Source organism: Aethalodelphis obliquidens, unplaced genomic scaffold (genome assembly GCF_003676395.1).
Source record: "Aethalodelphis obliquidens isolate GAN/ISIS:26980383/991018 unplaced genomic scaffold, ASM367639v1 scaffold35, whole genome shotgun sequence".
Classification (NCBI taxonomy): domain Eukaryota; kingdom Metazoa; phylum Chordata; class Mammalia; order Artiodactyla; family Delphinidae; genus Aethalodelphis; species Aethalodelphis obliquidens.
Window position 1 is genome coordinate 8,845,128 of NW_020837979.1, and position 22,641 is coordinate 8,867,768.

General features: G+C 44.1%; 1 protein-coding gene across 14 annotated transcripts in view; it reads left to right on the forward strand.

Annotated features, from left to right (window-relative positions):
• The first annotated feature begins 5,642 nt into the window (after positions 1–5,642).
• The window catches only part of KANSL3 (KAT8 regulatory NSL complex subunit 3), a 41,873-nt gene continuing 24,874 nt past the window's right edge, over positions 5,643–22,641 (forward strand). For 3 of the 14 annotated variants that reach the window (XM_027128956.1, XM_027128951.1, XM_027128949.1), the window contains exons 1-5: positions 6,155–6,332; positions 6,707–6,971; positions 9,965–10,135; positions 20,430–20,520; positions 20,661–20,846. In XM_027128956.1, the coding sequence (XP_026984757.1) occupies positions 6,757–6,971; positions 9,965–10,135; positions 20,430–20,520; positions 20,661–20,846 (663 nt within the window). In that variant the 5' untranslated portion in view covers positions 6,155–6,332; positions 6,707–6,756. Of the gene's footprint in view, positions 5,717–5,784; positions 6,115–6,154; positions 6,333–6,706; positions 7,523–9,964; positions 10,136–13,489; positions 13,555–20,429; positions 20,521–20,660; positions 20,847–21,042; positions 21,091–21,851; positions 21,941–22,641 lie in introns of those variants that run through there. The other 11 variants (XM_027128946.1, XM_027128952.1, XM_027128944.1 and 8 more) reach the window with 10 other exon arrangements.

Genomic DNA, 22,641 nt, shown 5'->3' on the forward strand with positions numbered 1-22,641 from the left:
AATTAATAGATGTTTTAAAAAAGTATATTTGTTGATGAAACAATTTAGCAGTAAGCTTACTACCCATTCTAAAACCTGCATGGGTATGTTTTAGAGCAAAAAAACCCAAAAAAACTGAATGTGTGATCTTGGTGTTAGGACTGCTTTCAGCAGGTTTAAAAAGTACTTCCTGACAGTTTTTCTTGAAATGTAAACACAACACAATGCTTGTTGCTTTGTTAATAATTTTCCAAACTAAGCATGACACAAAAGGCAAACCCAGGAAAAGGAAGAGACGGATAGATTTGACCGCATAAAATTCAAGATTCTTGTACAGAAAAATATACCTTAAAAGGTATATCAGAGCTTCCCTGGTGGCGCAGTGGTTGTGAGTCCGCCTGCTGACGCAGGGGACGCAGGTTCGTGCCCGGTCCGGGAGGATCCCGTATGCCGCGGAGCGGCTAGGCCCGTGGGCCGTGGCCGCTGAGCCTGCCCGTCCGGAGCCTGTGCTTCGCAATGGGAGAGGCCACGGCAGTGAGAGGCCCGCGTACCACAAAAAAAAAAATAAATAAAGATATATCAAAGTAGGGAATGTTTGCAACAGCTCTTATAATTCAATAAGAAAAAGATGAATACTCCAAAGGAAAATGGGGCAAAGTATAGATTAGATGACTGTCCAAATGGACCAAAAAAAAAAAAAGATGTAAAAAAAATTCAGCCTGCTTAATAATCAAAGAAACACAATGAGAACTTCCCTGGTGGCGCAGTGGTTAAGAATCTGCCTGCCAATGCAGGGGACACGGGATCGAGTACTGGTCCAGGAAGATCCCACATGCTGCGGAGCAAATAAGTCCATGCACCACAACTACTGAGCCTACACTCTAGAGCCCGTGAGCCATATATACTGATGCCTGCGTGCCTAGAGCCCATGCTCCGCAACAAGAGAAGCCACCGCAGTGAGAAGCCCATGCACCACAAGAGAGTAGCCCCCGCTCACCACAACTAGAGAAGAGCCCATGCACAGAAACGAAGACCCAATGCAGCCAAAAATAAATAAATAAATTTATGAAAAAAGAAAAGGAAGAAACGCAATGAGATACTGTTTATCACTTTGCCAAATTGGACTCAGAAGCCCAAAAAACAAAAAAGATGTTAAAAAAAATTCAACCTCCTTAATAAGCAAAGAAATACAACAAGATACAATTTATCACCTCCCAAATTGGCAAAGAATGAAAAAAATGATAAACCTGGTGTGCTGAGGAAGGAAGAGGGGCAGAGAAAAGATACAAACCCATACACAGTGCTGATCAGAGTATAAAGAAAAAAACAGCAGAACGAAGGCTCAGGATAACTGCCAGGGAAAGAGAGTTAAGCGTGGGGAGAGATGGACCGAAGGCTGCTCTTTTCCTGTCATCCTAATAGTAGTATTAACCTCTAAATAGCATATTTAAATAGCATCCCTTGAATTTTTCACTTTGAGACTCTGTCTATCAAGTCATCTCTTTTATATCATCTCTCACTCCTTTCCCACCTCCTAACTTCTCTCTCCCAAACTTCCCCCAACTCATCACTTTTAGATATTATCTACTGCTGTTTATCACACCATGGCAGCTTTCTTACACCTGCCTTTCCTGCATCCTGTTCTCATAATTGTATCTCATTTGGGAGCTAAATCTACATTCAGTATTTTCATTTTTATAATAATGTATGTTTTTTTAACTGCAGATCAAGTAGTACCCTCCAATTCCACATCCTTTCTTTTTTTTAAATTAATTAGTTTCTGGCTGCGTTGGGTCTTCGTTGCTCTGCGCAGGTTTTCTCTAGTTGTGGTGAGCTGGGGCTACTCTTCGTTGCGGTGTGCCGGCTTCTCATTGCGGTGGCTTCTCTTGTTGCAGAGCACGGGCTTAGTTGCTCATTGCTTAGTTGTTTCAGTAGTTGTGGCACACGGGCTCGGTAGTTGTGGCTCATAGGCTCTAGAGTGCAGGTTCTAGTTGTGGCGCACGGGCTTAGCTGCCCTGCGGCATGAGGGATCTTCCTGGACCAGGCCTTGAATCCGTGTCCCCTGCATTGGCAGGTGGGTTCTTAACCACTGTGCCACCAGGGAAGTCCTCCTCGTCCTTTCTAATACAACTTTGTGTTTTTCTGTAATTTACAAATTGCTTCGTTTTTTCATTTGCTTGCTTTTCTTAAAAGTCTGACCAAGTCTTTTAACATCTTTCAACAGCTCTGTGATCTCCTTTTAATACAGTCTCCCCCAGGTTCAAATCCATCAGGTATTTTACCAGTTTTTTCATTTTCCCTGAGCCCTGGGGAGATCTCTCCTGGCCTCCTCTCCTCTCTAGTCTACACTGGTTGCTCCCAGCCCTGTAGCACAGCTATCATCCTGGGGCTTCCCTTCTTCACCACCAGTTTTAGAATTCCCCCGTTTGTCTCCTGTGTTGGACTCTGTTTCCCAGATCCTTTCCTCTTTCTTGAGTTACTCTCTCATCTTAGTGGAACACGATTTTCCATAGCTTTCTGAATTTTTTGAGTGTTTGTAGGTCTGCACATGTCTTTATTCCACCCTTGCACTTGACTGATAGTCTGGCTGGATGTATCAGTCAGGATGGGCTATGTTATGCTGAGGTAACAAACATCTCCAAAAATCTCAGTGTCTTAAAACAATAAAGCATTTTTTTAATAGCAGCTTTACTAAGATATAATTCACATACCATAAATTCAGTCTTTTAAACAGTACTGTTCAGGTTTTTAGTATATTCACAAGGTTGTGCAACTGTCATCACTATCTAATTCCAGAACATTTCATCACCCTGAAAAGAAACCTCATATTCATTAGCAGTCTCTTCCCATTTCCCCCTTCCCATAGCCCCTGGAAACCATGAATCCACTTTGTCTCTATAGATTTGCTATTCTGACATTTCATATGAATGGAATCATATAATATGTGGCCTTTGTGTCTGGCTTCTTTCACTTAGCATAATGTTTTCAAGGTTCATCCGTTTTGTAACATGTATCAGTACATTTGACCACCCCGAATCCATGAGTTCCACATCCATGGATTCAACCAACTGCAGATGGAAAATATTAAAAAACAAAAATTCCATAAAGTTCCCAGAAGCAAAACTTGAATTTTCTGTGCATCAGCAACTATTTACATAACATTTACCTTGTATTAGGAATTATAAGTAATCTAGTGATGATTTAAAGTATTTGAGAGGATGTGTGTAGGTTATATGCAAATACTACACTGTTTTATGTAAAGGATTTGAGCATCTGTGGATTTTGGTATCCAAGGGGGGTCCTGGAACCAATCTGGATACCAGGTGACAACTGTACATCATTCCCTTTTATGAGCTGATACATCCCTTGTATGGATATACCACATTTTATTTATCCATTCATCAGTTGATGGACATTTAGGTTGTTAACATTTTGGGGTTATTATGAATAATGCTGCTGTGAACATTTGTGTACTTGTTATGTGTACATATGTTTTCAATTCTCTTGAGTATATATGTAGGAGTGGAATTGCTGGGTCATATGGTAACTCTATGCTTAACATTCTGAGGAGCTGCCAGACTGTTTTCCAAAGAGGTCGCACCATCTTACCATCCAATCAGCGATGTACAAGGGTTTCAATTTCTCCATGTACTTGCCAACACTTTTTATCACATTTTTTGTTGTCACCATTGATTTTTTTAGACATCCTAGTGGGTGTGAAGTGGTAAAGATTTATTTTTCTTCTTGAACCACGTTTCTTGCCTTGGTGTCCCACTGTCAGTCAGTCAACCAACTGATCGGTCATCAATCAGTCAACACAGGATCCATTCCCTATATCCTGGCTATGTTCTCTGAAGGATACAAAGAAGGGTAACATCCCCCACTTTAGGATCTACTCTCTCTTTACAAAACACAGAGGAAAGTTAACTCAAAGCAATCTATGGTCAGTACCAGAATTCTTACTGGGGCATCTGGGGCCTTTTAGGGTCTGAGTTATGTCTGCCTCTCCAACCTCATCTCTCTCCACTTATTGACCACTGCTTCCTAGCTACACTGTTCTTGCCACTTTTTTTTTTTTTTTTTAAATATTCTAAAGCTGTTTTCTGCCCCAGAGCCTTTGTCTTTGCTGTTCCTTCTCCTGGAGAGCTTCTCACCCACCATCTACCATGCTACCGTCTTCTCTTCCTTTGGTTTCAGCTTTAAGGTCACCTTCCCAGGGACACCCACCCCATCACCCAAGCCAAGGCTGGCTTGCTGTTCTATGTGCTCAGATCACCATCCACTTTTCCTTATTGCAGTAGACATGGTGGGGAATGGAGCTGTGAGGAGGTTCTGAAGCCAGGCTGCCTGGTTCCAGTTCTGCCTTTGATACTTACTAGCTGTGTAACCTTAGGCAAAATACTTGACTTCTATGGATATGACTATAATAGAACCTAGCATATAAAGTCACTGAGAGGATTAAATAAAGTAGGTTATTTATGTTACTTACAACTTGATTGGCATTCTCTAAATACCAGACCTTACTATCACAATTATAAATTAAACAGTTTTTTTTAAATTGAAGTATAGTTGATTTACAATGCTATGTTTGTTTCTGGTGTACAGCAAAGTGATTCAGTTATACACACACACACATATATGTATATATGTTCTTTTTCATATTCTTTTCCATTATAGTTTATTTAAAGATATTGAGTACAGTTCACTGTGCTATACAGTAGGACCTTACTGTTTACTTTTTTTTTTGCGGTACGCAGGCCTCTCACTTTTGTGGCCTCTCCCGTTGCGGAGCACAGGCTCCGGACGCACAGGCTCAGCTGCCATGGCTCACGGGCTTAGCCGCTCTGCAGCATGTGGGATCTTCCCGGACCGGGGCACGAACCCGTGTCCCCTGCATCGTCAGGCGGACTCTCAACCACTGCGCCACCAGGGAAGCCCCTGTTTACCTATTTTATATATAGTAGTTTGTATCTGCTAATCCCAAACTCCTAATTTATCCCCCTCCCCGCTTTCCCCTTTGGTAACCATGAGTTTGTTTTCTACGTCTGTAAGTCTGTTTCTTTAAAATTTATTTATTTATTTATGGCTGTGTGGGGTCTTCGTTTCTGTGCGAGGGCTTTCTCTAGTTGCAGCGAGCGGGGGCCACTCTTCATCGCGGTGCGCGGGCCTCTCTTGTTGCGGAGCACAGGCTCAGTAGTTGTGGCGCATGGGCTTTGTTACAACGCGGCATGTGGGATCTTCCCAGACCAGGGCTTGAACCCGTGTCCCCTGCATTGGCAGGCGGATTCTCAACCACTGCGCCACCAGGGAAGCCTCTGTAAGTTTCTTAAACAGTTATTTACATAGATTTGAAAAGAAGGCAACTATACTCCAATAAAAATTAATTAAAGAAAAGAAGTATGCCAGCCACCCGGCAAAGCAACAATGCGGGGAAGCGAGAACAGGGGCTGCAGGAGCCAGCCTCCTCCCTCGCCCTAGTTTTCCCTGCTGAAGATGCAAGAGGCCCGAACTCCGGACTCTGCGCTGTCTTGCCTGCGAGACCCGCTCGCGTTCTGGGCTCTTCTCTTCCCCCGCAGCTATATCCGTTCCGGGTTTTGCGGCTCACCGCCCCTCCCTTCCCAGGCTGTAATCCACTTCCGCGTTTTGTTCGGTGCCCGGGGCGCCGGGGCTTGGAGGCGGTAATGCGCAAGCGCACAGGAATCCGGCCAGGGCTGAGCGCGCGGCCGGAAGGTTGCGGGTGAGGGAAGGGTCGGCCCCGGCGGGGGTGGCGGGCCCGGGGTGGGGTCGAGGCCCGGGTCGGTGTGGGCGGGGGTCTCGGTGAGGACCTCCGGGCTCCCAGGGCGCGCGGGGACCGGGCGGCCTGGGTCGGACGGCCGTGTGGGGCCGGGGGCGGGCTCGGGCCGCCGTGACGCGGGCGCTGCGCGGGGCCGGGGTGGGCGGGAGGCGGCTCCTCCTCGTCGTGAACTCTCGGTGACCTTGGCTAAGTCACTCCATCCCCCTGAACCGGCGCCTCCGTCTGTAACGTGCGAATCACAGGCCCTGGTTACCAGCTGGGGCGGTTTTGAGGCTCGGTGGCTGGACCCCCGAAGGGTACCTGGAGCGGAGGGCGGTTCCCCAGGGACCACCCCGGCCTCGGTGAGGGAGAGGGGTCTTTCTCGCATAGCATTGTTACAGATTTTGGGGAGGAGCTCTCACCTGTATATTTTTAAAACTCCAGAACATTATGAAGTCGTTGCAAAACTTTTGTTTAACACAAACGAGACGTCAGGGGCTTCCGTGAGGCCCACGTTAAGCAGCTGTTCCTGGGATGCTCACGCTACTGCTGGAGACGGCTATGGGAAGCTTTCGAAATGGTGTGCAGCCGTAGAGACCCTTAGCTTCAGAATTATTAGTATTTGTAATTCTTCTTGTTTGCCAAAACCCGTCCCGCCCACGTAGGAAATTAGGGCGCTGGCCAAGCAAGTTTAGTATCTGCCTTGGTGAACATTGGAGTCCCTCGGCTTTGCAGTGGACCAAATTGTAGAGATTGAGGATGGAGGTGGTGCTATAGCCTTTTTTGGTGGTGGAGTGGGATCTCAGGAGCCCTCCCTACGTGGGCAAGGGTCTGTAGTGTGATGGATACTCAATGACGAATGCTAGAAGGTCACAAAAGAAGCCTGTTAGATGTTCTAGGTTGGAAGAAATTCTGAGCATTTGAATTGACTTAAACTGGAACTTTTCACTGCAGGTGACTAGCATGCAGGTACCCGTTCTCTGACTTGCTACCCCTCTTCTGACATGGCCCACCGCGGTGGGGAGAGGGACTTCCAGACGTCAGCACGGCGCATGGGCACCTCGCTGCTCTTCCAGCTTTCGGTGCATGAGCGGGAGCTGGACCTGGTGTTTCTGGATCATAGCTATGCCAAGCCGTGGAGTGCCCACCCAGATGCCAGTAGTGCCCGCCCCACCCGCATGCTCTTTGTTACTCCCCGGAGGCAGCACGAAAGTACCATGTGAGTTTGGGCTTCTCTCCTAAGGGTGGCCATTGCCCTAACTGGGCAGTGATCAGATTTGGAGATTAGAGCGGATTTTACTGTGGGAGATGGTAAAGGGGGGGTGGGGCTTGGATGTTTAATTCAGGCATCACTGTTAAACATCGTGAGGTTATCAGGCCTATATGTGGACACCTACATCAAGACATCTAATGAGTTAGGAAAGCAAGATGTTCAAAGGAAAGCAAACAACTTAGATAACAGGACTTGTCTGGGAAGAGAAATTGAAGAGGATTGTTTCAACTGTGAAGAAAAAGACTGAAGAGTTGACTTTTAAACATTGCCACCTAGGATTAGACTCATTCCTTTAGTCCAGTGATCTGGCTCCAACACTGGCAGCAATAACCTTTTTACAGTAATTCGATTTGCTTTTCCTGGCTTCACCTGGAAAGTTGAGGAGCATATGCCCCAGGACCTTGCTTTCTGTCTTAGCTTGTTACAGAACTGTCACCATGGGTTGATCTTAACCCTTCCTAGGTCTGGTTACATATTCAGCCCGCCTACATTATAGGGTAAGGACTTTTTAATAAATTTACCATGTAATATGTGATAGAATTACCTTTGGCCTAAATAAACTCATTTAGCAGTTCTTTTGACCTTTAAGGTGTTCTGATTACTGGTGTTTCAAGATTTGTTGATATATTCTATTTTGATGCTTAAATCATGCCCTTAATAATTTTATAAACTTTTATTGGGAAGAGGTTTTTTTGTTTGTTTGTTTTAATCTGACCTGATGTTTAATCTTTCCCCTGGCACAGGTTTTAGGTTTGTTGGAGAATAGAGATCTCGTGTTTTGCTTTTTTAGATCCCCCAGTGAGCCTTAATGAGCTAGAAGTACCATGATGTGTGTGTTCAACACGTGTAGAATAGTGGTTTTTATTTCTTTTCCCAGTGAGGGCAGCATTTTGTTGGCCTGCTTTGAATGTACAGGGCATGGGGTCTGTGACTTGAGGGAATAATCCAGCATAATCCTGATGCTTCTGGCCTAGGGCATAACTGAAGAGCTCTTTTAAATAGAATTTGAGGTCTTTCTCTTAGTTATGTAATAGCTTCTTGATATTGAGACTCCTGTGTTCATATCTCATGATATTTTCTTAAAGTGAGATTTTGTGGATTTGGTCATTTCAGTACTCAGAAAATTATGTCCTTTTATAGACTGGCTCCACATATTGGCCCTGAAAGTGGGAGTTTGGCATGTTTTAGGAACTCTTTTCAGGCCATTGGGTCCAGAATGTGGTTGCAATGGGGGTGTAAGTGGGAGCTAAGGGAGAAGTTGGCAGAGGCTACCTCATGTAGGAATTTGATCCTAAGAGTTGGTAAGAAGTCATTGAAGGATTTTAAGCTAGAGATTGGATTTTTATTTGAAAAGATCACTCTGAGTTTTTGTTGAATAGATTATAGTGCAGGAGTGGAGTAGATAAGACCTGCTAGGAGACCATTGCAGTGGTTGGGGCCAGATATCATGAGCCTGATGGAGCAGGAATAGTAACAGGTGGAGAAAAACGGTTGGCCTTGAGGTGTATTTTGTAGGTCCATCCAACATGCCCTGCTGTAGTGAATTGGAAGGAGTAGCCAGGGTTAAGGGGAAAGGCAACATTCGGATGACTCTTAGATTTCTGGCTTGAGCAGCTGGGTGGTGCCATGAGTCGGGGAAGGCTTGGGGAAGATGTGGTTGGAATGGTGAAATCAGGAGTTCTATTTTAGGAAGACAAGTCTAAGTATCTTGTCCAATGTCTGGTCCACAGAAGATAATCAGCTCTTTCACCCACCACCAAATCTAGCTGCACATTATTTCACTTCATTTCATAATGGTGTAATTATTCCAGCCATTGGGAATGGATACAATAACATCCTTGAGGTCAAAAAGTTAAAGTGATGTTCGGTAGATAGCCAGTGGGCCAGTTTGATTGACATTGGATTTTGGGTGACAAAGTTGGTGCAGTGAAGGACCCTCATGGCACTAGGATTTCTTTAACATTTTAAAGTATGAAAGATCCTTCAGGTATCCACTTATGTTTGTTTCTGTTGTAGGCTCCTTACAGAGTGAGTAAGCTAAGGCGTCTGCATTCCAGGTGATCTGTCTTAGACAATCATAGGCTTTTATAGCATATCATTAACTACCAGTTGACTTGCTAAGGAAAGGGCAAGTTTGTATGAATTTATTTAAAACTCTAGACCAACACCGCCCGACAGAACTCTGTAGTGATAGAAATGTTCTATATCTGTTCTGTCCAACATGGTAGCCTTAGGCAGATGTGTCTGTTGAGCACTTGAAATGTGGCTTGTGTGACTGAGGAACTGAATTTTTAATTCTGTTTATTTATTTATTTATTTAGGCCACGCTGCACAGCTTCAGCTGTGGGATCTTAGTTCCCCAACCAGAAAATGAACCCAGGCCCTCGGCAGTGAAAGTGCAGAGTCCTAACCACTGGACCACCAGGGAATTCCCTCTAATTTTTATTAATTTAAATAGTTCCACGTGGCTTATACCTACTGTATTGGAAAGCACGTTTAGGCAATCAACTATATGCTTAGGGAATATATTTGTCCTTTTAAAAAAAATAGCTCTTTGTCATTTTTGCATAGGTTCATTTTAAAACAACTTTGTGTTCCCCCAGCACATACCAGCATGTCAGAGGGCAGAGATCTAGACAAGCGTGGGAAAGATGACTTTGGATCATAATTTTCTTGTGGATATAATATGCTTATGCATACTTTAAAGCTGATTAGGGACTTACCTGGCGGTCCAGTTGTTAAGACTCCCCGCTTCCAATGCAGGAGGCGCGGGTTCGATCCCTGATCGGGGAACTAAGATGCCGCACGGCGCAGCCAAAACAAATAAATAAATAAAAGCTGATTATATTAAAGAGACATTTTTGGCAACCAGATGATCGTTAAATACCTGTGTTGTGTGAAGTACGTGTGGCTGGTCCTATTTCCTCACTTCTTTACAGCGAGTCAGATGTCCCAATAGATGTGGAGACAGTCACGTCAACCCCTGTGCCACTTTATGACAATCAGAAGGCACGCAGCGTGATGAATGAGTGTGAACGGCATGTCATCTTCGCCAGGACCGATGCGGATGCACCTCCCCCTCCAGAGGACTGGGAGGAGCATGTCAACAGGTAGGCTGCTTCTGAGAAGACCGGGCACTCCAGGGTTAGTAGTCACCGCAGTGTAAATGTGTATCATTTTCACTGAAACACATTTATTAGGAGCTTATTTCATCTGTAGCCACACGAGTCAGAATGTTCTCCTGTCTCTGCATGATAACTCTCAGCTCACTGTGCGGTGAGCTTCTTGGGAGGAGAGCTTGTATCTCAGCCATCTTTCCATCCCTGACACCTAGGACATTGCCTGGCACATAGTAGGCATATAGTAAATGTTGATTGAACAAATAAATGAGTTAAATTTGCTAGGTATGCCTTGCTCTCTAGCATATATAGTACATGTTATGTTATGTACTAACATACGTGTATGTCTGAGTTACCCAGACTGCTAGAAAAAGAAACCCTGTTAAATAAATGTCCATTTGTATGACACTGTATTTACATTGTCTGTAATTAGGGTAGTGAAAACGTTCTGGAGTCGTACGAAAAGCTAACAGATGTTTGATTTGAGTGGCTTTTAAAAATAGATTTGTAGGGCTTCCCTGGTGGTGCAGGGGTTGAGAGTCCGCCTGCCGATGCAGGGGACACGGGTTCATGCCCCAGTCCGGGAAGATCCCACATGCCGCGGAGCGGCTGGACCCATGAGCTATGGCCGCTGAGCCTGCGCGCCCGGAGCCTGTGCTCCACAATGGGAGTGGCCACGACAGTGAGAGGCCCGTGTACCGCAAAAAAAAAAAAAAAAAAATAGATTTGTAGTCTGTGGTTTTGGGGGAACACTTCACCCCACTTTGATGAGTTTGCTGCCTAGTTTTTTCTCTTACAGCCTACTCACCGTGGGGACCCAGCACTCTTCTTTAGGTCATTTGTTGTTCATTTGGCAGATATTTATTTATCTTTTATTTATTACATAAAACTTTATGAGGATAAAATTTACGTACCATACAATTCACCTATTTAATGTGTACAATCAGTGGTTTTTAGTATATTCATCCCCACAGTCAATTTGATGAACATTTTCCTTAACCCCAAAAGAAACTCCATACCCATTAGCAGTCACTTCCCATTTCCTCCCAACCCCTCCAGCACCTAGCAACCACCAGTCTACTTTCTGTCTCTCTAAATTTGCCTTTTGCAAACATTTTATATAGATGGAATCATACAGAACGTGGTCTTTTGTGACTGGATTCTTTCACTTCGCATAATGTTTTCAAGATTCATCCATGTTGATGCATGTGTCAATATTTCATTCCCTTTTAATGCTGAATGATATTCTATGGTATGGACGTACCACATTTTGTTTATCCATTCATCTGTTGATGGATATTTGGGTTGCTAACACTTTTTGGCTATTACGAATAATGTCACTTTGAATGTTCATATACTTGTTTTTTAAAAAATAAATGTATTTATTTATTTATTTTTGGCTGCGTTGGGTCTTCGTTGCTGCCGCGGGCTTTCTCTAGTTGTGGTGAGTGGGGGCTATTCTTCTTTGCGGTGTGTGGGCTTCTCATTGTGCTGGCTTCTCTTGTTGCGGAGCACGGGCTCTAGGCAAACGGGCTTCAGTAGTCTTGGCATGCGGGCTCAGTAGTTGTGGCTCGAGGGCTCTAGAGCTCAGGCTCAGTAGTCGTGGCGCATGGGCTTAGTTGCTCCGCAGCATGTGGGATCTTCCTGGACCAGGGCTCGAACCCGTGTCCCCTGCATTGACAGATGGATTCTTAACCACTGGCCCACCAGGGAAGTCCCCATATACTTGTTTTTGTGTGGACATACGTTTTCATTTCTCTTGCATATATATCTAGGAGTGGAATTACTGGATCATATGATTACTCTGTCTAACTTGTGAGGAATTTTCAGATTGTTCTCCAAAAGGGCTACATCATTTTACATTCCCACCAGCGGTGTATGAGAGTTCCAGTTTCTCCACATCTTTGGCAACACTTGTTTTTAATCTGTCTTTTTCTTATTATGACCGTTCTAGTGGGTATGAAGTGACATCTCATTGTGGTTTTAATTTGCATTTCCCTCATGGCTCTCTCTATATGTATTTACCTACTAAGGGAGTGTTAAGATCTTTATATCAGGGGTTGGTAAGTGGTAAACTTGCCATAATGTTGGAGAGCTCTTACTTTATAATAATGGAAGAAAAAGAAGTAATTTGATAGCAGGAAGGGTAGGAAAGTTTGAGGCTAATTGGCATGGTTTATGAGTTTGGCTGGAAGCAGGGAATGAGACTGAGCTGGTGTGCTTATGTGATCAGGATAGTAGCTGTTGAAGGAGGAGCAGTTCTGCACCTTGGCTGAAGAGCTTTTGCAGAAGTTGTTCGGGGTCTTCAATTGGAATTAATGTTGTGCCCTAAGAAGGGGAAATGCTCTCTAGAGCTTCAGATAAAGAGGAAAACTGCTGTGAATGAAGATCAGCTACTAGAGTATTACCGGAGTCAGTGAATTCAGGAAAGTAGTTTATCACCATTGTTACAGTTAATAATACTAAAAATACTGACTATGGTAGTAACAAAAAAGAACTACCATTTTTTGAGTGCTTTCTAGGTGCCAGGCATTGTGCCAAGCGCTTCATATGCATTCTCTCTTTTAAATCTCACAACTCTCCTAGGCATATCCCTTCTTCATCTCTGTTTTACAAATGAAGAAACCGAGCTCAGGGAGTTGAAGAAACCTTAGGAAGTAGTGGAGCAAGGATTTGTTTAAAGCGAGCAGTCTGACTCTGGAGCCCAGTGTTCTCAACTACTATACCTTCTCTTTAAGGGTAGTAAAAAGAGAGACCAGTTAGTTATGGCTGAACAAGGTGGCCTCACACTTATGTGTCCTTTATGGTGTTGGTTGCCTTGTCCTCAGTTTGCAGTTTCAGAAACTGCATGGGAGAATTGCATGAATTTTTCGATCAGTTCGCCCATGGTCATGATCAGAAGGTTTGGGGGGGACTCTTCATGTTTACCAAAGTCATCAGAGACTTAATAATACATCTGAATACCAGTTTCTTAATTTATAAGGAGAGATACAACTGCAAGGCAGATGAGACACTGGGGTGGCCTGGCCCAGAGCATTGATTCTCAGTAGGAGAATCTGGGAAGCTATTCTGTTTGTGCAGTGGATGGCGAGTGGACAGTCTGCACAGGAGGTGCCCTCCTTCAACAAGGTAGCTGGATGCACCCATCTTTCCTCGAAGCAAGATGGGCCCACAGAGTTAGGCCAGGGCACACCTCCACCTGCCCAGTCCGGCAGAGAAACACTGACAGATTCTAATCTTTGGCTTGTCTTTCTCCATGTGGACCTCCATCCCTGTGTTATGACATTGCCACAGATTGATATGATTAATTAGCGCTCAGTTTATCTCAGATTATTTGTCTTTTAGTGTCTGATGAGATTTTGGAGGCGTCCTTCTCCCATTAGCAACAGGCTTACAAACCATCTCTTCAGGTAGGTTACTTTTGCACACAGTTAATTTCATTATTTGATGGTACTTACTGACTTCAATTTCAGAGGTCACCACTTTATGACCTTGTCCCCAAGTTCTGGATCTGTAGCCTGTTTGGAGGTTGCAGTTAGTTCTCTCTGCTTGATTGTAATCATCTTGTTGCCATTCTTTCCCTTGATTTGATTGTTAAATTGCTGCTTCTTTTCTTCCTGTATAAAATCATGTAAAATTACAGTTTCCCACATCAAGAACTCATGGACTATATAGGACAGCTCCCTAGAAATCTGTTTTTCCTCAGAGAGATTACTGACCTCTCTTATCAGTGGATTCAGAAACTTAATTTTCTTTTTTAGTGCCCTATTTCACCCTCTTGAATTATTTTAGTAGCAACTGCCTTCAGATAACTTTCTATGTTTAGAAAATGAAGGCCCCCCCACCCAGCCCGAACTGACTCTGAGTTTCTCTAGTAATGCCTGATATTTCATGAAGCAGTTTAATATCCCTCTCTTCTTGATTTAATTGTCTAGATCAGGGGTTGGCAAACTATGGCCTATGCGCCAAATCCGGCCCATTGCTTATTTTTGTATGGCCCATGAGCTAAGAATGGTTTTTACATTTTTAAGTGGTTGAAAAAAAATTTTAAAAAGACACAAGAAATTCAAATTTCAGTGTCCATAAATACAATTTTATTGGAACACAGTCATGCCCACTCATTTAGGTATTGTCTGTAGCTGCTTTTGCACTACAGCTGTGGAGTTGCATAGCTGTGATGGAAACCATATGACACACAAACTCTAAAATATTTACTATCCAGTCCGTTATAGAAGAAGTTTGCCGACCTCTGGTCTAGATTGCGTTCTTGTGTCTGCATGCCAAAATCGTGTGACCTGGAGAACCTTTGAAAATGTTATACATTTGCTGGTGTAGTAATGTTTCCCCAAGAAGTTGGACCAGCTTTTTCCCCCAGATGTTTGTCAAATGCCAAGTTTAATTAGATGAACAGCTTTTCAAAGACATTTAACAAAATACTGCTGACATATGATACTTTGGGGCATTGCTCTCAAATGGATTTTAGGACGTTGTCAACATTTCAGTAAAAGAATCTAGTGTCCTAAAGCAGGTTGTCTTATCTTAGAAATCAGAACTTCTGAATTCAATTGAAAAAAATTCTTCTTTTCTAAATTTGCTCTAATTATGTCTCTCAATATTGTATGTATCTATGTGTTAATCTCAGATGGATGTTTGAAATTTTGAGTTCAAGATCTTGGAGTTGTTTATTTTCCCTCCCTCTCCCTTCCTCTCTCCCTGCCTCTCTCTGTCCCTGTCATTCCTCTCTTCCTTTCTCCTGGTGTTTAAGCAAAGAATTTTATAATCTGAAAAAGTAAGTGTGACCTTTTTCTTCTCTCTGATGTTCTTTCTCTCTCTCTGCTTGCCTTCTGGTTTAAAAAAAAAAAATCCTTTAGACATTTTAATATTGAATTAGTATCAGAGAAAGAATTACCTTTGAAAATATCAGGTTCTGGGACTGATGTGACTTTTTGGCTGCTTTGGATAAGAGGAGCCAGAAGTCAGAATGTCATTTGGGTTCAGTGGGAGCGTGGAGAACATTAGTGTCTGATCTCATCTAAGCAATGGAGAGAAGGCATTTTTGCACTCATGAAAATTAAATAGGTTTAGGTGGGGGGAGCGTGTTGACTCACCACAGTTCCCATCAGCTATTTGACTGCTTAGACTTGTATTTAAAATTCTGTCTCCTGTTTTTAAATTTTTCCTTAATTATATCTTTTGCATGCTCTTAATCTTGGGTTAGATCATTTTTTTCTGCCCACTTAATTTTCCAGCCTCCCACGAAACTGGCAAAATATAGAGAACATGTTTCAGTTCTTGGAATCACTTTGTTATATATCCAGCAACAATCCTAAGAACTTTTTCTGGGGATTTTAGATTCTCAACATTGTGGTTTTTCAATTTAATTTCAGCTGACATTGGTGTATGGTAGTAATTTCTAAATAGCTTGTAGTCCCCCTCCCATTTTGTTCACATCATTTTCCTTGCTCCTGTCATTTCGGGTTTCAGGATAAATATAGAGTAAGAAAAACAAATAGAGAAAACATCCTGTTGTATAATAAATAACAGGATAATTTTGAAAACACTGTCGGTACCTCATAAATAAAAATTATACCTCATTCTCTGTCCTTGGGATTAAGGTTTGCAACATGATCAATGGGCTTTGAGAAAGGTCAAGAGATTGTTGAACATGAAGAAATTGTATTCATTGTTTAACCTGTTTGATTATCACTGAGCATTGCTGCTGGGGGTAAGGCTGCAGTATAATACTGCTTTCAAGATATCGCAGGTTCTTTATACATATTATTTTCACAGAACTGAAATTCAGAAATTTTAACACATCTTTCATTTCCACTTCAAGAGATTTATCCTTCAGAGATACTTGCACAACCATGTAAAGATATGGATAGAATAGATGTGTGTTTGAGTGTATTGGGGAGAGGAGGGATGGTCACTGTGACTGTTTATAATAGCAATAAAAGGGACACAACCTAAATGCCAACCAGTAGGGTACAGCCAGCCATTAAAAGCAAAGAAGTTTATTAAAATGGAAATATCCATGTATCTCCAGAGAGCTTTTTTTTTTTTTTTTTTTTTTTACGGTACACGGGCCTCTCACTGTTGTGGCCTCTCCCGTTGCAGAGCACAGGCTCCCGACGCACAGGCTCAGCGGCCATGGCTCATGGGCCCAGCCGCTCCACGGCATGTGGGATCTTCCCGGACCGGGGTACGAACCCGTGTCCCCTGCATCGGCAGGCGGACTCTCAACCACTGCGCCACCAGGGAAGCCCCAGAGAGCTTTTTATAACCACTTGTGGACATCCTCTGTCTCCTCCCACCACCACCAAATCCCCAAGCCCATCCAAGAATCACTATACATATGAGACATGCTACTCATGTTAGTGTGTCGTACATTTAAATAATGTGAAGGAAAATGAGATTATGAACCAGTGGGCTGGAAGGTGCTGGTTCCCACAAACCTTCCTGGTCCCAAAGTATCCTGAGTCCCAACTTGGAGTAAAAGCTTCTACTCCCCTACCTCCCAAATCCAGAATCTCTCTGAATATCAAGGCACAACAAAAACTGACCAGATCCTAATGAAGTAGCAGAAATTAAGCCAAGAGAGCTATGGGAAAATAAGAAAAAGGACGATTCCAGGAAACCTAAGACTGCTTCTCGTATGCCACAAGGGGCTATAAAAGGATGAGAGGCTTTGGAGGTTAAGGCGGATTGAGCTTTGGCAACAAAGCTACTACAGGTAGAGGGTACCCCTGAAGAATTCTGTGATCCTGGACTTCAGCTTGCTCCCATCAGTAGTCATAGCTACCTGAGCTTTTTACTGTTAGAAGGAACCGTGAAGATCATCTAGTCCATCTCTTTTACAGTCAAGGAGACTGAGGGCACACAGCCAGCTCCTGGCTCATAGCTAGTGTTCTCCTGGACTGTGTAACTGTGGTAAGTTGTCAAACTGGAGACGTGGTAGGTGGAGATTTTATTTTACGGAAGGAAAGGATAGTGGGATAACTGTGCAGTGTGCATAACAAAGGGTAATTTGCCTTCCACCTGCATGTTTACTGGGCCATGTTGTTAGAGAGATGACCTGTAGAAAAGAGGGTGTCTGGTTGGTGGGTTATGATGGGAAAGGTGCTAGTCTGTTATAAAGTAAGAGAAATGGAGATTGCTGAAGTTGTTTGAAGCAACTTCCTTGTGGTTCAGGCACCCTGTATAGTGAAGGGCTCAATTTACAGTTGGCCCACATGGTGTATCCGTGTTCCACTGCTGCTCAGGACCCAGGCGCTTCTGTGGTAGGGAGTGAGAGGGTTTGAATTTGTACTCCACTATTTACAGGATTTAGAACGTAGTATGTATACAATTCATCTGTTTCTTTATTCAGCAGATGTTCAAGTCCCTACTCTGTGTCAGACACTGCTTTATGTGCTGGGGATGTGGCACCTAAAATGGACAACAATCTCGGCCATCTTGGCCTTCACATTCTAGCAGAGGAGGACAAACCAAGCAAATAAATAAAATGGATACAATGTGAGGTGGTGGTATGGCTGGAAGGGGGGATAGGGAATCCCAGGGTGGGAGTGAGGTGTCGGCAGTTTTAAGTACAGGTGAGTCAGGGAAAGCCTCAGTAGGTGACATTTGAACAAGGACCTGGAGATTGGAGAGGGAGCCATTGTTTCAGGTAAGGGGAATGGATGGTTAGGGCCCAGTCTGTGCTGTGAGAGCATGCAGGATGTGCATGGGGGAAATAAAGGGAGGGGGCAATGTGGGGAAGCACAGTAAGCTGGGGACAGTCATGGAGGATGAGGTTGGAGAGGCAGGGGGTGTCCAGACAGCCCATTGCAAGGACTTGGGCTTTCAGCTGTTTGAAATGGGGCCGTTGAAGGGTTTGAGCCGAGTGACATGATCTGATTTAGGTTTTTGATTGATTTTTTTCCAAAATTGGTTTTCCAAAAGGTGGTACTAATTTATATTTCCATCAGCAAAGTTTCCAGGGATCTATTTTCTTACACCCACACAACAGTGTACTACTGAACTTCTTATGACTACATTTAAAAAAAAATTAATTTATTGGGCTTCCCTGGTGGCGCAGTGGTTGGGAGTCCGCCTGCCGATGCAGGGAGCACGGGTTCGTGCCCCGGTCCGGGAAGATCCCACATGCTGTGGAGCTGCTGTGCCCGTGAGCCACAGCCGCTGAGCCTGCACGTCCGGAGCCTGTGCTCCGCAACGGGAGAAAATAAACACAACACTGTAAATCAACTATTCTTCAATAAAATAAATTAAAAAAAAAAATTAATTTATTTTATTTTTGGCTGCATTGGGTCTTCACTGCTACGCATGGGCTTTCTGTAGTTGTGGCGAGTGCGGAATACTCTTCGTTGCGGTGCCTGGGCTTCTCATTGCGGTGGCTTTTCTTTGTTGCGGAGCACGGGCTCTAGGTGCACGGGCTTCAGTAGTTGTGGTGCACAGGCCTAGTTGCTCCACGGCATATGGGATCTTCCCGGACCAGGGCTTGAACCCATGTCCCCTGCATTGGCAGGCGGATTCTTAACCACTGCACCACCAGGGAAGTCCCTACATTTATTTATTAATATTTATTTATTTGGCATCAGGTCTTAGCTGCAGCACCAGGTTCTTCGTTGTGGTGTGTGGACTTCTCTCTAGTTGTGGCACACAGGCTCTAGAGCGTGTGGGCTCAGTAGTTGCAGCGTGCGGGTTCTGTAGTTGGTGGCCTGCAGGCTCTAGAGCACAGGCTTAGTTGCCCCATGGCATGTGGGATCTTATTTCCCCGACCAGGGATCGAACCCACATCCCCTGCATTGGAAGGCAGATTCTTAACCACTGGACCACCAGGGAAAGCCCAAGGGGGTTGACTGCCTTTTCATGAACTGCCTTTTCATGTTCTTTGCCCATTGTTTTTGTTTTGAGTGTTTTGTCTTTTTCTTAGTAGTTTTCTAGAGGCTTTTTCTATTTTAATGAAACAGTAGTTATTTTTTCATTGTGTTTTGACTTCATTTATGATACTTAATTTTTTCCTTTACAGAAATTTGAAATTTTTATATAGTTACATTTATCTTTCTTCTTTTTATGGCTTCTAGGTTTTAGGTCATACAAAGAAAGTTTTACTCATTCTAAGATATAGATTAGATAGGTAGTTAGATTTTTTAAATTACTGTTTTTTCCTAGTACTTTGGTCATTTTATTTTTATTTAACTTTTTATTCCACTTGCAATTTATTTTGGTGTAAAGAGTGATGTGTAGGAATCCAGATTTTCTTTTTCCAGGTGGCTGGTAGTTGTCACAGCCCTGTTTACTTTTTCCCTGCTGATTTGGAGCGCTACCTTGATCTCGTTCCAGGTTCTCCTTTGGGTCTGGCATCCACCTAAAATTGTTTAAAGGAGATTTAAGCACCAGTTTATTTTTATGGCAGGGAGAGTTGGTAAACAATTGGGTATCTTCTGTTACCTTTCTCTTAGTATCTTTAGGAAGATTACTGGCCAGAGTTGGAGTATCAGAGTAATTAAGATTGCCAGGAGTGGGGTGGAGGGGGGCTTTAGTCAGCTCCACACTGCTGTGCTGCGTGTCATTAGGTGGGGACAGGAGCAGTAGGCCAGGTTTCTAACTGCAGGGAGTTTACAGCTGAGCTGGGGGAGGAACCATAAAGCCTTCCATAAGCAAGGTAAAAGTGTGTCTTCCAGGGTCATACGCAGGGATGATACAGAGTTAACTTATATGGAACAGACCATTCAAAAGTAAATTTGTTAATTGTGTGATATACAGGGGAAAAAATGGAAAAGGGAGAAAGATTAGTGAGGGGTAGATTCTTAAGGAGTGGGAGAAGAGCCACTTCGTTTGTTATATTTTCGTTCCTAAAGCTGATTAAATAGGCCTCTTATCTTAGTCTGAGGTTTTAGTACATTAAAATGCTTTCTCATCCTGTCTGCCTTTTTGTGTGAAATATTAAACTTGTGAAATTCAAATATGTCTGTGCAATGGCGCCATGCTTCTGTTTACTGATGGATTATATTAGCCACTAGGTAATTAATTACCTTTGCTCGCACCAAAAAGACTCTGTTTGTGACTGGTTTTGACTTGTAGTGTGTACGTTAATACAAGTATATGTTGAGGTGGTTCATTGGCCAGAATCTGGGTGTTGTGCTTTAGCTTCGTTCTAAGCTACTTTGAGTTATACTGTTTCATAGTGGGAACAAAAAACATGACATAATCTTCTTTGTACAGTGTACGTGCATGGCGAGCATCCCCAGGGTTTGACTTTAATTCCTCAGAGTTTCTCTTATAGGACTGGCTGGACAATGGCCCAGAACAAGCTATTCAACAAGATCCTCAAAGCCCTGCAGTCTGATCGGCTTGCCCGCTTGGCCAACGAAGGGGTAAGACTCTAGAAGCCTGCCCACCGTGGGCTCCCCATAGTTCGGGCCTCACGGGCTAGCTGACCTCACCCCGCTCCCCCCACCCCCACGTTGCTAACGAGGTGGCCCTCATACTTTGTCCCCCCACTTACACCTCTCAGGCTTGTAACGAGCCAGTGCTGCGCCGTGTTGCCGTGGACAAGTGTGCGAGGAGAGTGCGGCAAGCTCTGGCGAGTGTGAGCTGGGACACCAAGCTGGTCCAGTGGCTGCACACCACCCTGGTGGAGACCTTGAGTCTGCCCATGCTGGCCGCCTACCTGGATGCTTTGCAGACACTGAAAGGGAAGGTGAGGCGTGCTTGCCGTCCTCCCTGTCCTGGGGTAGCCAGCCTCCGCTGTGGGTTCAGGAAGTGGGGTTGGGCGAGGTCATTGCCTGGTCAGCCTGGAGGGCATGACTGAAGCTAACAGGTTTGTTATCAAAAATAAGAGACATGGTATCATTTCGTGTTTTCACCAGGCGTAAATGTCTCTAGCCCTCCTGAAAACCAGAGAACATGTTTAGCCTCTGCAGCCCTGCAGCCTGTGGTCTGAGGTGAGGTGAGAAAGGAGAAGATGAGGGGTTTACCAGGGAGGGGTGTTGAGAGGGGGGCAGGAAGCAGACCCGTGGTGCTGAGAGTGTGGGGGTGCGCGTGGGGAGGTGTTCCGGAGCAGGGAGCGCCGTGATGTGATGCCTCGGTCTCTCCTCATCATGATGAGCCTTCGGTAGCAACACTTGCACTTCAATCACTCTTTATAAAGCGTATCGTTAACTTTCCCTGCTTTCTTACTTAGACGGTATTGCACAAAGTTACACTGTTTTTCTTCATGATTGCACTTTATTTTGGTTGCAGTTACTGCGCTGGGCTGTGTTCGGTGTGATTGGAGTACAGGTTCTGGGGGCAGACTGCCTGGCTGATCTCATCTTGATTACTAATTAGCTGTGTAATCTTGGATTAGTGTCTCAATTTCCTCATCTCTAAAAAAATGGCTGATACTAATACCTATCTAGGATTTTTGTGAAAATTCATTAATCGAGATAGAATGCTTGCCACAAAGTTTGGCACATAGGAAACCCACAGTAACTGTTAATGATTTATAAGCGGTACCATCATTTTTAGTGTTTTGCTGCAATACAGAATGGCCTCAGGCAACTTGGATTACTTCAGTTCTTGACCTTTTTTTTTAAGTGGTTTTCTTCTCCTTTGCAGGAAGCTGGCCTGCTTTGTTGCTATAATTTACCTGGCCAACAGCTTTCCCCAGCCATATTCCCCCAATTTCCAGACTTATTGTTTCCTGCCTGTTTGTTACTTGAAGGTTGCTGAGTTTGTTTGAAAGCAAAAGAAGACTGGCTTAGTGTGGAAATAAAACAAAACTCAGGACCAAATGCGTTAATGAAATGCATGGTAGGAAATTTGACATTAATTTATACATTCAACCATTTTGTGCCTATAATGTGCCAGGCGCTGGGATGAGCAAGACAGAAATGCTGTCTACTCTGATGGAGCTTATTTTCTACTGGAGAAAGAGACAAAAGAAAAGATAGTCCCAGAATTCCCCCTGTGCTGCCCCTCTGCAGTGGAGACCCTGGCCCAGGAGGTGAATAGGGGGCAGGCATGGGCACAGGGTGGGTGTGGAGCCACGACAGGCCCCTGGCTGAGAACAGTGGCTTGTGAGTATTTCAGGCATTTTAAATGTTCTCCACAGCATTCTGCCTATGGGAAGAGTACGGCATTGGTGAATATCCCCTAAGGGATGAGTATTAGTGCCCAGAGCCCACTTCTCTGCCTTACATTGCATGGCCAGTATGCCTTGGAGGTCATTTCCCTCATAAAGAAGTTTGCCCTGCTCCCCCACTGAAGTCACTGTCTGGATGTTCCCATGTGAATGAAGTGGTGTAAGTGGTGTTCAGGTTTATTGAGCATGATGGACCACTGGCGGGACTCCACAGGTGTGCACAGTGCATGCTGCCCGGCCCTGCTTCTATGTCATGGTGTAGGTTAGCTGGAATGGCAGAGGACACACAGTCAGCAGGGTCCCAGACTGTGAGCCGCTGTCCGCTTGAGGCTCTGCTCTCAGTGGTTCGTCTCCCTTCAGGCTCTTATGT